The sequence below is a fragment of the Mandrillus leucophaeus genome, unplaced genomic scaffold, assembly GCF_000951045.1.
Source record: "Mandrillus leucophaeus isolate KB7577 unplaced genomic scaffold, Mleu.le_1.0 Scaffold499, whole genome shotgun sequence".
NCBI lineage: Eukaryota > Metazoa > Chordata > Mammalia > Primates > Cercopithecidae > Mandrillus > Mandrillus leucophaeus.
In genome coordinates this window covers 1,659,791-1,679,499 of record NW_012105353.1, presented here as the reverse complement: position 1 = coordinate 1,679,499, position 19,709 = coordinate 1,659,791, and the positions used below count along the sequence as shown (strand labels likewise).

Here is a 19,709-nt window from a genome sequence, read left to right as displayed (position 1 = left end):
GGCATATTTAAATTCCAGCTCCCACTACTCACAGGGGTGTTCTCTCCCCAGCACTTCTGGTTTGTCCTGCGCATGGGCCAAGCACACTCCCATGGGCATAGATGATTCTCAGGGAGACACGAAAGCCGTCAGCATCCACAGGAACTGTCTGCAGGTGACCCCTGGGGCGGGCCAGGGGGATACAGGCAGGGCACCAACAGCATCTGCTATAGGTGGTTTAGCATCAAACGAATCCACAGATCTGGCCACAGGCCATATGTGAGGACCCTATAGCACTGACTCACACTTTAAGACTTAGTTATAGTTTGTATTGTTCTCATGTGTCATAGTCATGGCTCTCCAACTGCCGTGTAAACTCCCTGGAGTCAGAGACGATGTTCTCAGCGGCCAGTACTGCTGGGCACACAGCAGGCAATCATTATTGCACAATTGATAACCCAATGGAGAAGTGGCAGGTCAGTCCCCTTGGCCTTCAAAAACCAGGCCCAAGCCATCCTGAACAAAAAGAACCCCTGCCCCAGTTCAAAGCTATTGGGGGAGGTGGTGCCTATGAGCCACCTGGGTGATCCAGAACAACACTGATTCTCACAATTATGGATTCCATCTTTATTTTTAATCTACAGATTCACAACTACCAAGCAACTGAGCCTAGCATAGCAGAGAGGTTAAGAATGTGAAAAGGCACCATAGTATAGAGGTCCAACGTACAGGCTTTGGAGCCAGATGGCCTGAATTTGAATTGTAACTCTGCAACCTCTTAATTATTTGACCTAAGGCAAGTTGCTTACCTCCTCTGTGCCTCAATTTCCTCACCGGTAAAATGAGCTCATAATAGGGCCTTTTTCAAGGGGTTATAGAGTGGGCTTTAAATGAGTTAGCCATTTGTAAGGGCTTAGAACAGTGGCCGGCACGTGGTGAGTGCTATCAAGGTGATTGTTCAGTAACAGGAGCAGGGCATGGTGACTCACGTCTGTAATCCCAGAACTTTGGGAAGCAAGGTGGGAGCATCGCTTGAGCCCAGGAATTTGAGACCACTCTGGGCAATATAGTGATACCCCATCTCTACAAAAAATTTAAAAAATTAGTTGGGCGTGGTGGTGTTGCCTGTAGTCCCAGTTTCTCCGGAGACTGAGGTGGAAGGATCACTTGAGCCCGGGAGGTTGAGACTGCAGTGAGCTGAGATCGCGCACTCAAGTCTGGGCAACAACAAGATCCTGTCTCCAAAAAAAAAAAAGAAAGAAAGAAAAAGAAAATAAAACAAAAACAAAATAAATACATAACATGAATAAACACTCTTACTGGGCGTTCTGAGAGACAGGTGATGCCAGTGCTACTTGTCTGCCACACTTTGGGAACCACTGCTTTAAGAAATCAATTCATCAGAGATTTGAGGCAAGAAATGCAGTCAGCTGCCTTTAGTGATCACTCAGCTTTTCCCTACTTAGGTTTGTTTCAGAGCCATGCACTTTCCTATTTACCTGCCCCTGTTGTTGGCATTTTAAAACATAATTTTTCAAAAAGACATATTTCTAACAAACAGCTTTCATTTGGATGAGTTTTTTCCCTTGTGTTCCACTTTCCTGCCTCATCTACCCCTGTGGTGGAAAAAGCACCGAAACGTGAGACTGAAGATCTAGCATCTAGTCTGGGCTCCGCCACTTCCTAACCAATAACCTCCCTGGGGACATTTACTCATCAGTAAAGTGGGGACTCTTGAGTTTCGCCCTGCCAAGCCCACAGTAATGTTTCAGTGCCCTAAGGAGATGATGCATGTGAGAATAGTTTAGATTTTATTTTATTTTTTGTTTGAGAGTCTCACTCTGTCACCCAGGCTGTAGTACAGTGGCATGATCTCAGCTCACCGTAGCCTTGACCTCCTGGGCTCAAGCGATCCTCCCACCTCTGCCTCCTGAGTAGCTAGGACCACAGGCACGCCACCGCCCAGCTAATTTTTTTTTTTTTTTTTTTTGGTAGAGACAGGGTCTCCCCATGTTGCCCAGGCTGAGCTCAAGCGATCCATCCACCTTGACCTCCCAAAGTGCTAGGATATATATATTCTCTCCCCATTTCTGTCTTCCACCAGTTGTGTAGGCAGTGGTTCTCAAAGTGTAGTCCCTAGACTATATCATCAGCATCACCGGGGAGCTTGTTAGAGCTGTCAATTCCTCAGTCCCACCCCAGACCCACTGAAGCACAAATTCTGGGGATGGGGCCCAGTGAACGGTACCTCCATAAGCCCTCCAGGGGATTCTGATGCATGCTCAAGTTTGATAACTTGGTTTTGTGGTTACAAGCACAAAATCTAGAGGCTGACTACTGGGTTCAAATTCCAGCTCTGCCGCTTCTTAAGGGCTAACAGCCTTGGGCAAGTTACTTACCTCTCTGAGCCTCAGCTTCCTGATCTGGAAAATGGCAATATAACTAGGATCTCCCCTTCCTAGACTGGATTGAGAAGATTAAGGGAGTGGATGTGTACTAAACATGTAGGAACCTGGTATGTTGTAAGCCTTCAGAATACATTTAGTCCTTATCATTTCTTTTCTTTTCTTTCTTTATTGTTTTTGAGACAGAGTCTCACTCTGTCACCCAGGCTGGAGTGCAATGGCATGATCTCGGCTCACTGCAACCTCCGCTCCCGGGTTCAAGCAATTCTCCCGCCTCAGCCTCCCAAATAGCTGGGATTACAGGCGCACACCACCACGCCCGGCTAATATTTTGCATTTTTAGTAGAGACAGGGCTTTGCCATGTTGGCGAGGCTGGTCTTGAACTCCTGACCTCAGGTGATCCACCCGCTTCGGCCTCCCAAAGTGCTGGGATTACAGGCATGAGCCACCGCACCCGGCCATCATTTCTTTTCTTAAAGAATGGCGGCTTCTTGACAACATGCCCCCGTACCTACTTTTTAAAGGATTGCCAATTGTGTTATAGCTTGTTGGGAAGTTTTCCATTTAGTCTGTGTATTTGTATGTGTGTTTTATTTGTTTGTGTGTTTTGTTGTTTGCTGCTAGTAGATTTTTATCTTATGCAATAAAGATTCCTTGGTCCTGCCACCCACTTCTGAATAAGAAAGGTATTTCTTTGTGTGTCCTTGATGTCTTAAGTATCAAACATTTCCTAGTCTCATTCCTAATGAGGATGCTTTTCTTTTTGAGACAGGGTTGCACTCTGCCACCCAAGCTGGACTGCAGTGGTACGGTCACTGTTTACTGCAACCTCTGCCTCCTGCAACCTCTGCCTCCTGGGCTCAAGTGATCCTCCCATCTCAGCCTCCTAAGTAGCTGGGAATACAGCCACCCACCACCACGCCCGGCTAATTTTTTATGTTATTTCATTTTTGTAGAGACGGGGTCTCACTATGTTGCTCAGGCTTGTCTTGGATTCCTGGGTTCCAGTGATCCTCCCTCCTCAGCCTCCCAAAGTGCTGGGATTACAGGTGTGAACCTCCTAATGAGGGTTCTTTACACTTGCCTTTGGCAGTTGTGCCCACAGAAATTGCAGGCCCAGCATTGCTGGTCTTTCAACTACCTTTCTTAGATACCTTTTCTTCTTGTTCCATGAACTTCTAAAGATCCCTCTTTCTGAAAATACCAGGCTGCTTCATTTGTCTGATTCTCTACCGCCTTTAAATTTCCATATGGTTGTACCTTCAAGCAGATACATTTAAGAACAAGTAAACACCAGAAATAAACCCTCATCTATATGGTCAATTTGAGGCAGGAAAATAGGGTCTGGAGGTAGGGAACATAAAGCCGATTCACACTTCAGCTATGACAGGAAATATCCTCACCATAGGGTGTACGCTGACTAAATGACTTTGTAACTTTACTTTGTCCTCTTCATTTACGTAGGGCATACACCAAGTAACCAATGGAAACTCCCACAAATTCTGTAATAGGGCCTTTGAGCCCCTGTGCTTGGGCCACTCCCACACTGTGGAGTGTACGTTCATTTTCAATAAATCTCTTCATTCCTTCCTTGCTTCGTTTGTGCATTTTGTCCAATTATTTGTTCAAGATGCCAAAAACCTAGACACCCTCCACCAGTAACGAAGTGATTTTTGACAAAGGTGCCAAGACCATTCAATGGCAAAAGGGCAGTCTTTTCAAGAAATGCGGCTGGAAAACGATATCCACATGCACGAGAGTGAAGTTGGACCCTTAACCTTACACCATATACAAAAATGAACTCTAAATCGATCAAAGGACCTAAACATAAGAGCTAAAACTATAAAATTCTTGGAAGAAAACATAGTGGAAAGTCTTCATGATATTGGATTTGGCAATGATTTCTTTGATATAACACCAAAGCATAGACAACAAAAGTAAAAATAAATAGACCACATTAAAATTAAAAGAATTTATGCATGAAATGATACTATTAAGAGAGTAGAAGAAACACTCCACAGAATGGGAGAAAATGCTTGCAAATTATATATCCGATAAGGGATTAATATCCAGAATACACAAAGAACTCCAAAACTCAACACCAACAAAAACAACCCAATTCAAAACTGAGCAAAGGATTTGAATAGACACTTCTCCAAAGAAGATATATAAGTGGCCAATAAGCACATGAAAAGATGCTCAATATCACTAATCGTTAAGGAAATGTAAATCAAAACCACAATAAGATACCACTTCACACCCATTGCCAAAACAACAGGAAAATACAAGCATCGTCAAGAATGGGAGACACTGGAATTCTTGTGCCTTGCTTGTAGGAATGTAAAATGATACAGCCACTGTGGAAAACAGTTTAGCAGTTTCTCAAGATGTTAAACACAGGGTTATATGATCCAGCAATTCCCTTCTAGGTATATGCCCCAAAGAAATGAAAGCAGGGACTCAAATAGTGATTTGTACACCCATGTTCATAGCAGCATTATTCACAACAGCCGAAAGGGGGAAACGACCCAAATGCCCATCAATGGATGAATGAATAGACAAAATGGGGTCAATGCATACAGTGAAACATTAGCCGTTAAAAAGAATGAAATTCTGATACAAGCTGCAATGTGGGTGAACTTTGAAAACATCCTAAGTGAAATAAGCCAGGCACAAAAGGACAAATATTGTATGATTCCACTTATCTAAGGTACTTCCAATAGGCAAATACATAGAAAGAAAAGGAACAGAGGTTACCAGGAAGGGGTCGGGGGAAGGAAATGGGGAGTTATTGTTTAATGGATATAGAGTTTCTATTTGGGATGATGAAAACGTTTTAGAAATGGATAGCGGTGACAGTTACACAAAATTGTGAATGTACTTAATGCCAATGAACTGTATACTTAAAAATGGTTAAAATGATAAATATTATATTATTTTACCATAGTAAAAAAATCCTAAATAACAAAAAAATTACACATATACAAGCAGATAAACAGAAAAAAAAATGAAGAAAAACAGACACATTACCTTCCAGGGATGTTACCAGAACGACATGAAGACAAATGATGACAAGGAATATCTTGAATGTCAGTAAAACTTCTTCAGTTCTGCCAACACGGCCACACTGCCTGCCAGAGAAAACCATCCTGGAATAAAGTAAGGCGAAAACAGATCATCACAGTTGCCATAATCACAACACGGCAATACCTCAAAGGTCATTCCTCAACCAAGGCAACCTGTGATCCTGTGCACTTCAAATTGCTATGGTTCCAGAGAATCAGAAACGCCAGTCGGGCACTGGTGACAACAAGCAAAACCCATGTTTATGATGGGAGGGTTGCCCAGTAGGATGTTATACCTATTAGAAGCAAGGTAGCCCATGTGGATTTATGGAAAACATCAACACATGCAAAATAACAAGAGAAGAAATTAAAAATGCAAAATGTTACAATACGTCATTATTACCACTACACAGAATCTTTTCAATAATCTATCAATTTCTCTGTTATTTGTCCTTAAAAAAACACTTTTTTAAAGAGATAGAGTCTCGCTATGTTGCCCAGGCTGGAGCGCAATGGCTGTTCACAGGTGTGATCATAGTATACTGAGGCTTCAAGCAATCCTCCTGCCTCAGGCAGCGCCACTGTGCCCAGCTCCTATTCATGTTTTTTTTTTGTTTTTGTTTTTGTTTTTGTTTTTGAGGCGGAGTTTTCCTCTTGTATGTTTTATACTGCAAAAGGATAAGTGATATGGACAGGAGGCAGGGAAATATTGGGTAGAAGAAGGTGGTCCTGGACAAGGGCCACACTCTCAAGACTGGACCCGTAGCCCAAAGTGAGAACATGCGTTCCTGTTTCCCTGCCCAAATGTTGCCTTTTCCAAAACCACCCTGGCCTGCCCTGTCCCCCAGTCCAGTATCCATAAAAACCCCAGGCCTCACTGGCAGGGTGGCAGAGAAGGAGAGAAGAGAAGTAGCCGGACGTTGGAGAGGAGCAGCTTGACTTCAGAGAGATGGCTTGACAGTGGGACTTCGGAGAAGAGTTCAGCCACAGATGGCCAAAGTCCAGGGGAAGTTTCCCACTCCATTCCCTTTCCAGCTACCCATCCCACTGAGAGCCACTTTCGTCAGCAATAAAATCCTCAGCATTCGCCACCCTCCAATTTGTTCTTACAACTTCATTCCTCCTGGATGCCAGACGAATACCTGGGTGCGGGTGCAAGAGGCTGTCACAATGACACTGAGCTGTTTAACATTTACACTGTCCACAGATGGCAATGCTAAAAGAATGTGCTGTAACACATGCCCTCTGGGGCTCTGGAGGTCGTGGGCAACCTGTCGATGCTGCCGTGGGCCCGCACAGAGTCCTGCTCCTGCTGGTTGCCCAGAAGCACTCAACCTGGCCTCTGTACCCACTCACCTGCGTGCTCCCCCTCCCGCGAGGGGGTGAGAGCTGTGGGCTGAGTCAGTGAGCCACTCCTTCATGAGTCCCACGAAGGGGTCAAGGGAACTACCCAGTTTCATCAGTACATTGCGTTTCCTTTTTGTTGCACATTATTTTATCATCATTGCTTGCATTTTAGTAGTTTATATCAGAATTGAATTTAAAAGCCTCATTTGCCATTCATTCATTTATTCATTCAACAGATATTTATTGAGGGCCAGTATGTACCAGTTGAGATGTGAGGGCTGAATAGGAGTGAATTAGATGAAATGCACGTGCTGGAGGTGGGGCAGGGGCTAGGGGAGAGTCCAGCACACAGAGAGAATCGCAAACGCTAAGACCGTCTGATCCTCCCATGTCTGGGAGTTGGCCAACATTACCCCATGACGGGCAGTCAGCACTAGGAGCGGAGGCTGGCGTGGGGTGCTGAGAAAGGAACCACTCATGGGCACAGGCACAAGCAAGGGGGTGGCGAGAGCCAACTGGGCAGGCTTCCTCTACACAGCCAGAGGGAAGTGGCTGGACAAACCAGGCTGTGTGTCCTCAGCTAGCAGAGCTCTCAGCCAAGGGCACTCATGAATCCAGCCACCACTTGCAGCCTCTGCAAGTCCTAGAGTGAGTGTGAATACACAGTGGTGAAGACTAAAGAGCATGAGTTCAAAGGTCCCAGCTCGGCCACATAATATCTGAGTGACTGTGGACAAGTTATTTCCAATGGTCATGTTTCCCCATCTAGCAAATTGAGATAACAGCACTCACCTGATAGTGCTGTTGCAGTGAGTAAACAAGAAATCTTTGCACAGTGGCTGGCTCTGTGAAGGTACTGTAAATGTTAGCTGTACTCGTCATTCATTCATTCATTCATTCATTCAACAGGTATCTATTTTGCACCTAGTATGTGCAGGATCAGGCAGTGCTGGGATTAAGGGGTAGAGGGCATGGAAAGAAGGGGGATATATAAGCCAGAATTTCTGTCTCAAGATAAAGCTGGCAATCTTTAAGAATTCTGTAATTGAATACTCATAACCAGCACTAGGAGAGTGATTCTTTCCTTGACCTGACATGATGATGTTTTAGACCAGGAGGTGAATCTTTCTCCTTCAAAAGACAGCTTGCATATCTTAAATTAATAAATTGTATTATGTATTAATGCTATAATATGTTGATCAATTATAAAAAGCCTCTAATTTCTCCCTCCTCTTTTAACCTCTCTCTGGGCATAATGGCATGTTATTGATCTTCCCAAAGGAGTCACTCAAATGAGGATGTTAACACAGTTGTGCAAAGATGTATCGATGTCTCTCTGGAGGAAAGACTTAAGTGTCTGCTACAGCTATACAAAACAATCTCAGTGCAGCTCAGAAATATAATGTTTGCCAAGGAAACCAGAGAGAAAAGAGCACTTATTGTACATAATTCCATTCATGAGAAATCGAAGCAGAAAAAACTAATCGATGCGGTGAGAAGTCAGGAGAAGGCTTATCCTTGGAAGGTAGGGAGTTATAACAATATTGGATGTGGGCACAAGGGAGGCTTCTGAGGTACCGGGAATATTATGTGTGCCAGTTACATGGGTGTGTTCAGTTCACAAAATTCACTGAGTTGTACACTTATATGTATGCCATCATTTTCAATAAAAAGTTTAAAAATTAACCTATTTTTTAAGTTTTTGAACTCTGTCCCCCCTCCAAAAGCACTGCTTTAAAAAAAAAAACGGAGGCATTATTGAGTGAACTACAGCGCCACAGAAAATGCTCTCCTCTGCAAATGCCTTAGGCTTGATTCTACCTGAAACTGGTGGAGTTGACTTAGATTTAATTCACAAGTATTTAAGTGTAGCCTGGGGAGACAGTATCAGAGTGATTTATTTCTGGAAAGGAACTCAGAAATCACCTATCCTCGAACCCTCATTCTACAGATGAAAGAGGCCCATCATGGCAAGCTTCTCCAACCCACGGCCCACGGGTCACACGTGGCCCAGGATGCTTTTGAATGTGGCCCAACACAAATTCTTAAACTTTCTTAAAACATTATGATATTTCTTTTGCAATTTTTTTTTTTTTTTTAGCTCATCAGCTATCAATAGCGATAGTGTATTTTATGTGTAGCCCACAACAATTCTTCTTCCAATGTAGCCCAGAGAAGCCAAAAGATTAGACGCCCCTGCAAGTCTGGGGGATGGGTCAAGGTCATTCAGCTATTTGGTAGAACCTTTACTCTTTCTACCAGAACACAATGCCAGCCTCCTGAGACTTTGTCTCCTTGTAAGTAAAATGTTTTGAGTCCATCAGGTGAAAGACATCAAGTTCAAAACGTTATTATACAATCTTAAAATGTCTACAAACTCATTCTTGAGCTTTGCTAACTCTTAGGGCAGGACCTAAGTGGTGTACAAGACATGATCAAAGGTAAATTTGTGTATTCAGTGACTCAGTGTACATACACAGTGAGTGACTACCATGTGCTGTAACTGAGACCTCTGGTCAAAATAAACTATGCCTTTTCACTAAAGACAGGATCTACTCAACTTCCAAATGCAGGTAGGAAAGGCCAGAATGAAAGATGATCCCAGCAACCATCTTGAAAAAAAATATAGATCAAGAACTTAATGCAGACTGGCACCACTCAAAAGACTGCTTTCAGTTGTCAGATCTGGAATACGTTTTCTCAAGGCTGAACATATGTTTTTGGAGAAGTTTTATGATATTTGAAATAACGTAGCTTCTACTGCCTTCTGCATAAACCGAGAATGTCCTATTAGGTCATAAAGTCTCTAGGATCACTAATCAAAGGGAAATCTGTGAAGTTTGAAACCTTTAGTCATTGCACATCAAAGCCATTTTTCTCTGTTTCAGCTGGAACATTGATATAGTTTGGATACGTGTCCCCATCCAAATCTCATGTTGAATGTTGGAGGTGTGAGCTGGTGGGAGGTGTTGGATGATGGAGGAGCCTTCATGAATAGCTTGGGCCATCCCCTTGGTGATAAGTGAGCCCCAGAAGCAAATGTCACTACGCTTCTTGTACAGCATGCAGAACCAGGAGCCAATTAAACCCCTTTTCTTATAAATGACCCAGTCTCGGGGATTTCTTTATAGCAATGTAAGAACAGCCTAACACAAACATCTATTCATCTTCTGGTGCAATTGGGGTTAGCTCAATGCTATCCAGGTCATCAACAAAGAGGATTTGAATAACCACTGGTTCTTAGCAAATTTTTAAGGTGCTAAGGATGGCTAGGAAGATAGCAACAATTACAAAGAAAACTATTTGGTAGCATTTAAACAGTGAAACATAGACCTTGACACTAGATTAAAGATGATCCCCAGTTCATCTTTATCCAGGGCCCCCTTTTAAGTTGTGAACTCTAATGTAAATGGCAACCTCTCTCTAGAGTTGTATAGTGCATGAACTACATGACTATATGCCATGGTGCTTCCACTCTAAAAACTCATTCTAGAGCTCTTCAATTTCATTAAATAGTATCAGTATCATATTTTTAAATATATATCATCAGTGAAACCTGTTATGACAATAAATGATAAATCTGTCTCTAGATGTAGAATAATTAAAGAACAATATCAGAAAGGGAGAAATAGCTTGATATTACCATAGGGTAGGTCTGGGTGAGGGTTATTCTCTGTTATCTCTGGTTAACTGGCATACTTTGATTATACCATAGCTACTATGATAGAGGCAATGATTACTATTTTTGAGCTGAGTTACAAGAGGTATGATAATTGTTCCCTAAGTCTTCTAGAAAACTCTTTGCTTTTGGGACATTTATACGGAGTCATATATGTTGGCTTACAAGACCACCACAAGGGGAAATGTAAAAAAAAAAGGACTGCAGGGGTTCTCAGTATGGATAAAGCAAGAACAAAAAGTGAAAAAGCAATTGATTTGGATTGTTCAATTTTCAAAGAAGTCAGAGAAAGAATCAGGAAACTGGTAAGAAAAGCATAATTAAATTTCTATTTGAACACTGCTCAATGACTTCGATACAGGAAATATCTCAGGGGAAAAAAAATGTCTTCAGCATTCCAGAAATAGGTTAGGTTAGTTAGATCAAACCTTGGGCTGAAGACAATTAAAAATCATGAATAAAATGCTAAAAGCATTTTCTTTTATTATTATTATTATTTATTTTTTGAGACAGGGTCTCATTCTGTCACCCAGGCTTGAGTGCAGTGGCATGATCATGGCTCACTGCAGCCTCGACCCCGTGGGCTCAATTGATCCTCCTGCCTCAGCCTCCTGAGTAGCTGAGACTACAGGCATGTACCACCACACCTGGCTAATTTTTTAATTTTTTGTAGAGATGACGTTTTACCATGTTGCCTAGGTTGGTATTGAACTCCTGGTCTCAAACTCCTGGGCCTCAGCCTCCCAAAGTGCTGGGATTACAGGAGTGAGCCACCATACCCGGCACATTTTCTTTCTTCTTCTTTTTGTTTGTTTGAGGCAGAGTCTCGCTCTGTCTCCCAGGCTGGAGAGCAATGGCATGATCTTGGCTCACTGCAACCTCCACCTCCTGGGTTCAAGCAATTCTCCTGTCTCAGCCTCATGAGTAGCTGGGATTACAGGTGCCTGCCACCATGTCTGGCTAATTTTTTCTATTTTTAGTAGAGATGGGGTTTCACCATGTTGACCAGGCTAGACTTGAACTCCTGACCTCAGTTGATCCATCCAGCTCAGCCTCCCAAAGTGCTGGGATTACAGGCGTGAGCCACTGTGCCCAGCCGTGCATTTTCTTAAACATATCAAAGAGCTGGCAAGATAGAAAGGAATTGCCAGGCCAAAGGTGAAACTCAAGCAGGAACCCGGTAAGCAATGTAAGCAATGAAGCCCACTTATACCTGTGGGTATGGGCCTAATGAGGCAAACCTGAGTATCAAATATGACATATGAAAGAAAAGTTCAGAGACATGGAGAAAAGAAATATAACGTCTAACATACATTTAAACAAAATTCAAAGAGGAGAGAATCAGTGTTTGGAATGATAATGACTAAGTGCCTCCTTAGTCATGGGTGAAAAACACCAATCCTCAGATTTAAGAAGCCCAAAGAATCTCAAATCACAATAAATAAAAAGAAATCTACACCTAGATACATCATAGTAAAAATGAGAGAAAACAAAAACAGGAACATCTGAAAAATTGTCAGAAAAACAAGACAGATAACCTTCAAAGGAGCAGCTGTCAGGCTGGGGGTGTGGTGGCTCACGCCTGTAATCCCAGCACTTTGGGAGGCCGAGGTGGGTGGATCACTTGAGGCCAGGAGTTCAAGGTCAGCCTGCCAACGAGGTGGAATCCCATCTCTACTAAAATTACATAAATTAGCCAGGTGTGGTGGCACCCACCTGTAATCCCAGCTACTCGGGAGGCTGAGGCAGGAGAATCGCTTGAACCCGGGAGGCAGAGGTTGCAGTGAGCTGAGATCATACCACTGCACTCCAGCCTGGGCGTCAGAGCAAGACTGCACCTCAAAAAAAAAAAAAAAGAGAAAGGCTGTTAAGAAGCCGCTGTTAGACTGACAGCTATCTTCTCAGAAGCAACAGTGGAAGCCGGAACCAGTGGAAGTCTGTCTGCAGCGTGCCGGAAAGAAACTGCCGACTTAGAATTCTGCTCTCAGGGAAAATATCTTTGAAGAATGAGGGCAAGATGAAGATATTTCCAGACAAACAGAAACTGTGATGTTGCTCCCTGCCTGCAAATCATTACTGAAATCAATCCTAAAACATGTATTCAGGCAAAAGACATAAGATCTGAGATGCAAGGAGGAATGAGGAACAAAGGAAGTGGTGGGTTTGTGGCCAGGCCCATGGCTAACATTTCTAAGATACAGTTCAAGAGTTTAAAAGAAGGCTTTGCCCTTATTCTTCCCCTAAGGCTTCATTCCAAGCTGTAAGAGGCTTTGTGCACACGCACGTGATCACCACAGCCTGCATACCCCTAACCCCCTCTCCTTCATGCATGTACCCCTTGGTCATCCCTTGGGTCTGGGAGTACATACACCTGCAGCATGGCTTGCAATGGGGAAGGGGAGTGCCCAGGTCCTGGAAATTGGCACAGAATGTTTGGATTGGGAATTCCAGGGTCCTGGATTCCCAGAGTATGATCTAGAAGCAAGGGTGAGGGGAAGAGGGAGGCAGGCTCCAGGTAGGCATGACTTCTTGACGCCACAGACTTCTTGTCATTTGGAGAGGGGTGGAGCTAGAGAAAGGCCAGAGCGGGGACTCTAAATCACAAGTCACAGGCCAGAGGCCCCAGTTGTCCAGAACTAGGGGTAGTATTCTCTATTGGCAAATCCAAATCAACTTTTACTATATAAAACAGTGCCAGTCATGGTGGCTCACGCCTGTAATCCCAGCACTTTGGGAGGCTGAGATGGGCAGATCACTTGAGCTCAGGAGTTCAAGACCAGCCTGGCCAACATGGTGAAACCCCATCTCTACTAAAAATACCAAAATTAGCTAGATGTGGTGGCGGGCACCTGTGACCCTAGCTTCTTGGGAGGCTGAGGCAGGAGAATTGTTTGAACCTGGGAGGCGGAGGTTGCAGTGAGCCAAGATCGTGCCACTGCACTCCAGTCTGGGTAATAGAGGGAGACTCTGTCTTGAAATAAAACAAAACTACTATATAAAACAATAACATCTTGTAGGGATTAGTGAAACATGATAAAAACATACAGCAACTATCTCATATATATAAACATAGGAAATAATATATGTATTATATGTAATATAACTAAGGAGATGACAAAATGAAATTCAAAAATTAAAGTCTTCCAAGGTCCTTGAATTATACTAGAGGAAGCTAAAGGTATTGATTATTTTTACACATTGAAAAGTTGAGTAGACATGTTGTAATTTCTACACCAGGTTGTAATTTCTACAACAGGTTGTAATTTTTTTAGTAACTAAAGAACAGAAAAGGGACATATAACTTCCTAACTAGTGGAGGAGGAAAACAGTTTTTAACATATTCAGTCAGTCTGGAAAAAAGGCAAGAAAGAGGAGAAACAGCAACAAAGAATGGTTAGGAAAAATAGAAAGTGATAAAGATTTAAAAACAAATGCAGGCTGGTGCAGTGGCTCACGCCTGTAATCTCAGCACTTTGGGAGGCCAAGGCGGGTGGATCACCTGAGGTCAGGAGTTTGAGACCAGCCTGACCAACATGACGAAACCCCATCTCTACTAAAAAAAAATACAAAAACTTAGCCAGGCATAGTGTCAGGTGCCTGTAATCCCAGATACTCGGGAGGCTGAGGCAGGAGAATCGCTTGAACCCAGGAGGCAGAGGTTGCAGTGAGCTGAGATTATACCACTGCACTCCAGCCCTGGGCAACAAGAGTGAAACTCCGTCTCAAAAAAAAAGAAAAAAAAATGCAGATAAAATGATTCATGTAATATAAATGGACTCAATGATTCCATTAAAAGACAAAGGATTATCAGACTGAAAAAAATACAAACTCCAATTATATGCTATTCACAAGGACACAAATAGAACCTAATGATTCAGAAAGTTTGAAAGTAAAGAGATGGAAAAGATATGCTATGCCCAAGCTAATCAAAAGAAAACTAATGTGTTTATACTAATATCAGACAAATTATACTTTAAAGCAAAATGCTTTACCTAGAAATAAAACCGTTCATTCATAAAAGATTCAATTCTGAATTGAAGACTGAAGAAATGTACATGTGAATGCAACTACTGTAGCCTCAAAATACACCAAACAGCATTGACGGAATATAAGGAGAAATAGAACAAATTCGCAATCATAATGAGAGATCTCTATCAGCAATTGGTAAAAATTAAATAAGAAAGTCATTAAGGATATAGAATATTTGAATGACACATTTAACCAACAACACGAGGACCATATTTAGAAGCCCCCATTCAACAACTGCAGCGTACATAATCTTTTCAAGTGCACATGGAATGTCTGTGAAACCATCCAGACCATCAGAAAAGTCTCAAAAACTTTGTAAAGAATTGGAAAACAGGAAAGCAGCATGTTCTTTGACCACAACACAATTAAGTTGTAATAACAAAAAGTTAGATTTATTATTTAACAAATAACCCATGGGTCAAATAAGTCACAATGTTTATTAGAAAATATTCGCCAGGCGTGGTGGCTCACACCTGTAATCCTAGCACTTTGGGAGGCTGAGGCAGAAGGATCACCTGAGCCCAGGAGTTCGAGCCCAGCCTGGGCAACAAAGTGGGACCCTCCCCCCATCTCTACAAATAAATCAAAAAATTAGCCGGGCATGGTGGTATGCGCCTGTGGTCCCAGATGCATGGGAGTCTGAGGCAAGAGGATAGCCTGAGACAAGGAGGTAGAGGCTGTAGTGAACCATGATCACGCCAATGCACTGCAGCCTGGGCAACAGAGCAAGACCTTGTCTCAAAAAGAAAAAAGAAGAATAAAGAAAATATTTGACTTGATCAATAATAAAAACACTATATAAAAAACACATAGGATACAGCTAATGATAGAGTGAAAATTATATTTTAAACATACAAATTAGAAAAAGAGAAAGGCTTAAAATTAATGAATTAACATTCTTAAGAAGTGTGAAAAAGTACAGCAAAACAAACCCAAAGAAGAAGAAGGAAGGCAATGAAAAAAAAAGAAGCATATAATAAAGACAGAAAAAAGACATAAAGATTAACAAAGCCAACGTTGCTCTTTGAAAAGACAATTCTGGCAAAATCAAGAGACAGAGGGAGGGGAGGGAGAAAGGGGAGAAAAAGAGAGAGGCAGGGAGTGAGGAAGTAGCTAATAGGAGGTATGGAAAAAGCAACACACCTGTAAATGCTATAAACATAATAAATATAAAAGGCTCTTAGGGACAACTTTCTTCAATAATTTTGAAACTCTAGATAGAAAGGGACAAATTTCTAGAAACAAATACCAATTACCAAGAAGGAATCAAGTAGAAATGATAAACATGAATAGTAGGTATAACCATTAAAAATCTCAAAACATCCCACAAAGAAAACTCCAGGCCCAGACGGCTTCACTGATGATTCTATCAAATATTTAAGGAATAAGAGTTCCAATCGCACAGAAACTAAAGAAAAAGAGCACATCTGAATTCACTTTTACAAGGCTATCATAACCCCAATGCCAAAACCAGACAAGGAAAGTCCTTAGATTTTTACCCATTATATAAATCAAATGAGACTGTTTTCAGATTTCTCCAAGATGCTCACAGAAATGTCTAGCAGCAATTTCAAATCTTGTAAATTGAGGTAGTTTGAATAAATATTGGACAAAAGGAACTGTTCTGAACTTCAGCAACAAAATTTTTGAAGATAAGGTCACCAAGACCTAAAACCAGTATTACTGTAGTAAGAGAAACAACATCCCATATGCCAAAAACAACCATGTCCTAAAGATGACAGAAACTAGGTTAACTGGTAAGTGCTGAATAGGAACTCTAAAACAGCAGCCTTGTATGTTGTTTGTCAGAGCACAAAGTCAAGTCAATGCTGAGCCATACGGCCTCATTGCAGTGTGAAACGTTCACATCTCTGGAATCAAATGGAAGGAAATGATTTATTTGGTCTTTACAGTGCCAAAATGATTTTCTTAATAAGCAGTAAGTGCTTTCTGATACAGAAAAAGGAAGCTTTATGCAATAAAACAAGTGAATCAATATCAGACGTGCAAGATTAGAACTAACGTGTGCACTTAATGTAAACATACACTCACCAAACCTGGTGAGGGGTGTTCTGTTTTTTTGTTTGGTTTGGTTTTTTTTTTTTTTTTTTTGAGATGGAGTTTCGCTCTTGTCACCCAGGCTGGAATACAACGGTGTGATCTCAGCTCACTGCGACCTCCACCTCCCGGGTTCAAGTGATTCTTCTGCCTCAGCCTCCTGAATAGCTGGGATTACAGGTACCTGCCACCACGCCTGGCTAATTTTTGTAGTTTTAGAAGAGACAGGGTTTTACCCTGTTGGCCAGGCTGGTCTTGAACTCCTGACCTCAGGTGATCCACCCACCTCGGCCTCCCAAAGTGCTGGGATTATAGACGTGAGCCACCGCGCCCGGCTGAGGGGTGTTCTGTTTTTTGGCTCCCTTGCTCATCTCCAAATTTCTCCACTCTCTCATACCTCCGATCTACCATACTCTTGATTAGCCATGTGTGAATTATCCAAGGCAAGGTGAAAGCCTACTTCATCTCTCTCCCCTCACTCTTCAGGGTCTTCCCCCAATGCTTGCAGTATGTTTAACACACACAAATGAGCAGAACAGCATAGGATTCGGGAACACGCATGGTAGAGCCTTCACATCTAAGCTCCACCACTTACAGTGTAAACTTGGGCTGTTCCTTAACCTCCCTGGAGCTTAAAATTCTTCATCTGAAGACATGGAAGCAATGCTAAGACCTAGTTCACAGGGTTCTGTAGGGATTAAATGAGGTAATATAATGAAAGTCTTAGTTTAGTCAAGAAGTGTTAGCTACGATTACAAGCATAATTAGAAGACAAGCTTTTGTTTTGTTGTTGTTGTTTGGTTGTTGTTTGCTTGCTTTTTTTGTAACAGGGTTTTGCTCTGTCACCCAGGCCGGAGTGCAGTGGTGCAATCTCGGCTCACTGCAACCTCCACCTGCCAGGCTCAAGAGATCTTCCTGCCTCAGGCTCCCGAGATCTTCCTGCCTCAGGCTCCCAAGTAGCTGGGACTACAGGCACATGCCACCACTCCCAGCCAAAGAAGATAAGTTTATAATACACTCCAGTCCTAAATGTAAACAGATTTTGGAATTATTTCCAAAATAATTGACATTCATTCAACTAGTTGACGAATATTTATTGAAGTTCTGTTACAAGCAAGATTCTATGCCAGGGACTCAAGATACTGCAAAAACCAAGGCAGATACCTTTCCCGCCCCCGAGAGCTTAATAGCCACTACTCAGATTCATTGGTCATTGGCATGGCCAAATAAATAGTGATTTTTTTTAAAACAACAAACAAAAGATACTTTCTGTTCAATGGTCCATCAGACTCGACTTGGCCTAAAAACAAAAACAAGGAAGCAGAACACAATAGCCTCTCCTATATAGGTTTGGTCTCCACCTCACCCCCATACCCACAGCAGGCACTCGACAAATATTTTTTCATTGATTTGGTCCAGAATCTACTACTGCAAAATAATTCTATCAATATGTAGAGGAGAGAAATAAGAGACTCTTCTTAAAAGCCTCCTGGGGCATTGATCTGCACTGCAGGGCTGGGGCAGGGATAGGGCAAAAGCATATGGTTAGTGGTCATCTAGGAAACCATGCTGGAGAGGAAGCGAGGGACTCAGGAAACCAACCCCCCCTTACCCACCAGGGCCCACCCCCCGCCAGGATTCTGTGCCCTTCCTTAGTTTTGTCATCACACCATGCCCATTCCTGTTTCAGGTCCCAGCTGGGTCATTTACTGGCTGTGTGACCCCGCTCAGGTGTTGTAACCTTATTTATAGCAATAACTTACTAGTATCTATTATAATAACGATGTGTTATTTATCATGTAAGTTATAATAGGATCATTCTAATTTGTATTCATTATGATATTTACATTGTTTACAAAATTTTGATAATTTATGTCAATGAATTCCCAGAAATAACCACTATTTATGAGTCTCAAAAGAAATAGCCTGGGTACAGTGGCTCAGGCCTGTAATCCCAGCACTTTGGGAGGCTGAAGCAGGAGGATGGATTGAGGCCAGGAGTTTGAGACCTGTCTGGCAGCATAGGGAGATCCCGTCTCTACAAAAAATAAAAAATTAGCCAGGCATGGTTGCACGCACCTGTGGTCCCAGCTACTCAGGAGGCTGAGGTGGGAGGATCACTTGAGCCTGGGAGGTCAAGACTACAGTGAGCTGTGACTGCACCACTGCGCTCCAACCTGGGTGACAGAGGGAGACCCCGTCTCAAAAAAAAAAAAAAAAAAAGAAAGAAAGAAAGAAAGAAATAGGAAGCGTGAAAGTAGTGGCTTCAGAATTTCTATCTAGAAGAGGGTCATGGGCAGAAATCTGGTTGGAAGGATCCTTTGACAGTTGCATTTGCACAGCACTTAGGTCAGAGAGAGAACAAACACTTCCTTAGTCCATTTCAAAACATGACAAAAGCTGTTAGAGCCAAGGGACACACGTCCAGGGAGCAGGAAAGGGGAAAACAGTGAAACAGAATCCCAAATAATTCCACGTAAATGATCATTATCTTTCCCCAGCTTTGATCGCACCATGTAACTTCAAAATCGGTACCCGTTTCTGAACGCCCATTCAAAAGCAATTGGGTTACCAAGAAGAAACAGGTCAACAATAGAATCCCCAAGGAAAAGAAAGTGTCTGAAGGAAAGAGACCTCCAAGTGGGAGTGAGGAGCTAAAAACAAAACAAAACAAACAAAAAAGAATAAAGTTGATACAGGGATGGGAATTTGCAATGAAGGAGGGAAAATAGGAAAGAAAAAAACAAAACCCAAGCCAACATGTTCCTCATTTCTACAACATTATCTCGTAGAAATAGCATCACTCACCTGACTACGAGTTCAGAAAAAATGGTGGAGAACCTCTGTGCACACCTGAAAATGAAAAATAATAAAAAAAAGCAAAATTAGGCCAATGGAAAGTAGACTTTCTTGACTGCATAATACTTCAATACTGCAGTGAGCTCATCAGCCGAGGTCCCCTGGGTTCCCTACTGCACGTCACAGCTTGAACTTAGCAGTGGAGTTACAGAAAAAATGGATGTAAACCCTGCTTTTGAGGAACTTATATAAAAACTGGAAGCGCAAGCCCAAAGCCAGTTTGGAGACTGATCTTGTTAATGTTTTTTGTTTTGTTTTGTTTTGTTTTGAGACGGAGTCTCGCTCTG

General features: G+C 42.4%; 1 protein-coding gene across 9 annotated transcripts in view; it reads right to left on the bottom strand.

The window, feature by feature from the left end:
• Window positions 1–19,410, bottom strand: part of ADGRG2 (adhesion G protein-coupled receptor G2) — a 102,177-nt gene extending 82,767 nt beyond the window's left edge. For 8 of the 9 annotated variants that reach the window (XM_011995809.1, XM_011995801.1, XM_011995803.1 and 5 more), the window contains exon 1: window positions 5,416–5,533. In XM_011995809.1, the coding sequence (XP_011851199.1) occupies window positions 5,416–5,533 (118 nt within the window). Of the gene's footprint in view, window positions 1–5,415; window positions 5,535–19,371 lie in introns of those variants that run through there. The other variant, XM_011995802.1, reaches the window with a different exon arrangement.
• Between the last annotated feature and the right edge of the window lie 299 nt (window positions 19,411–19,709).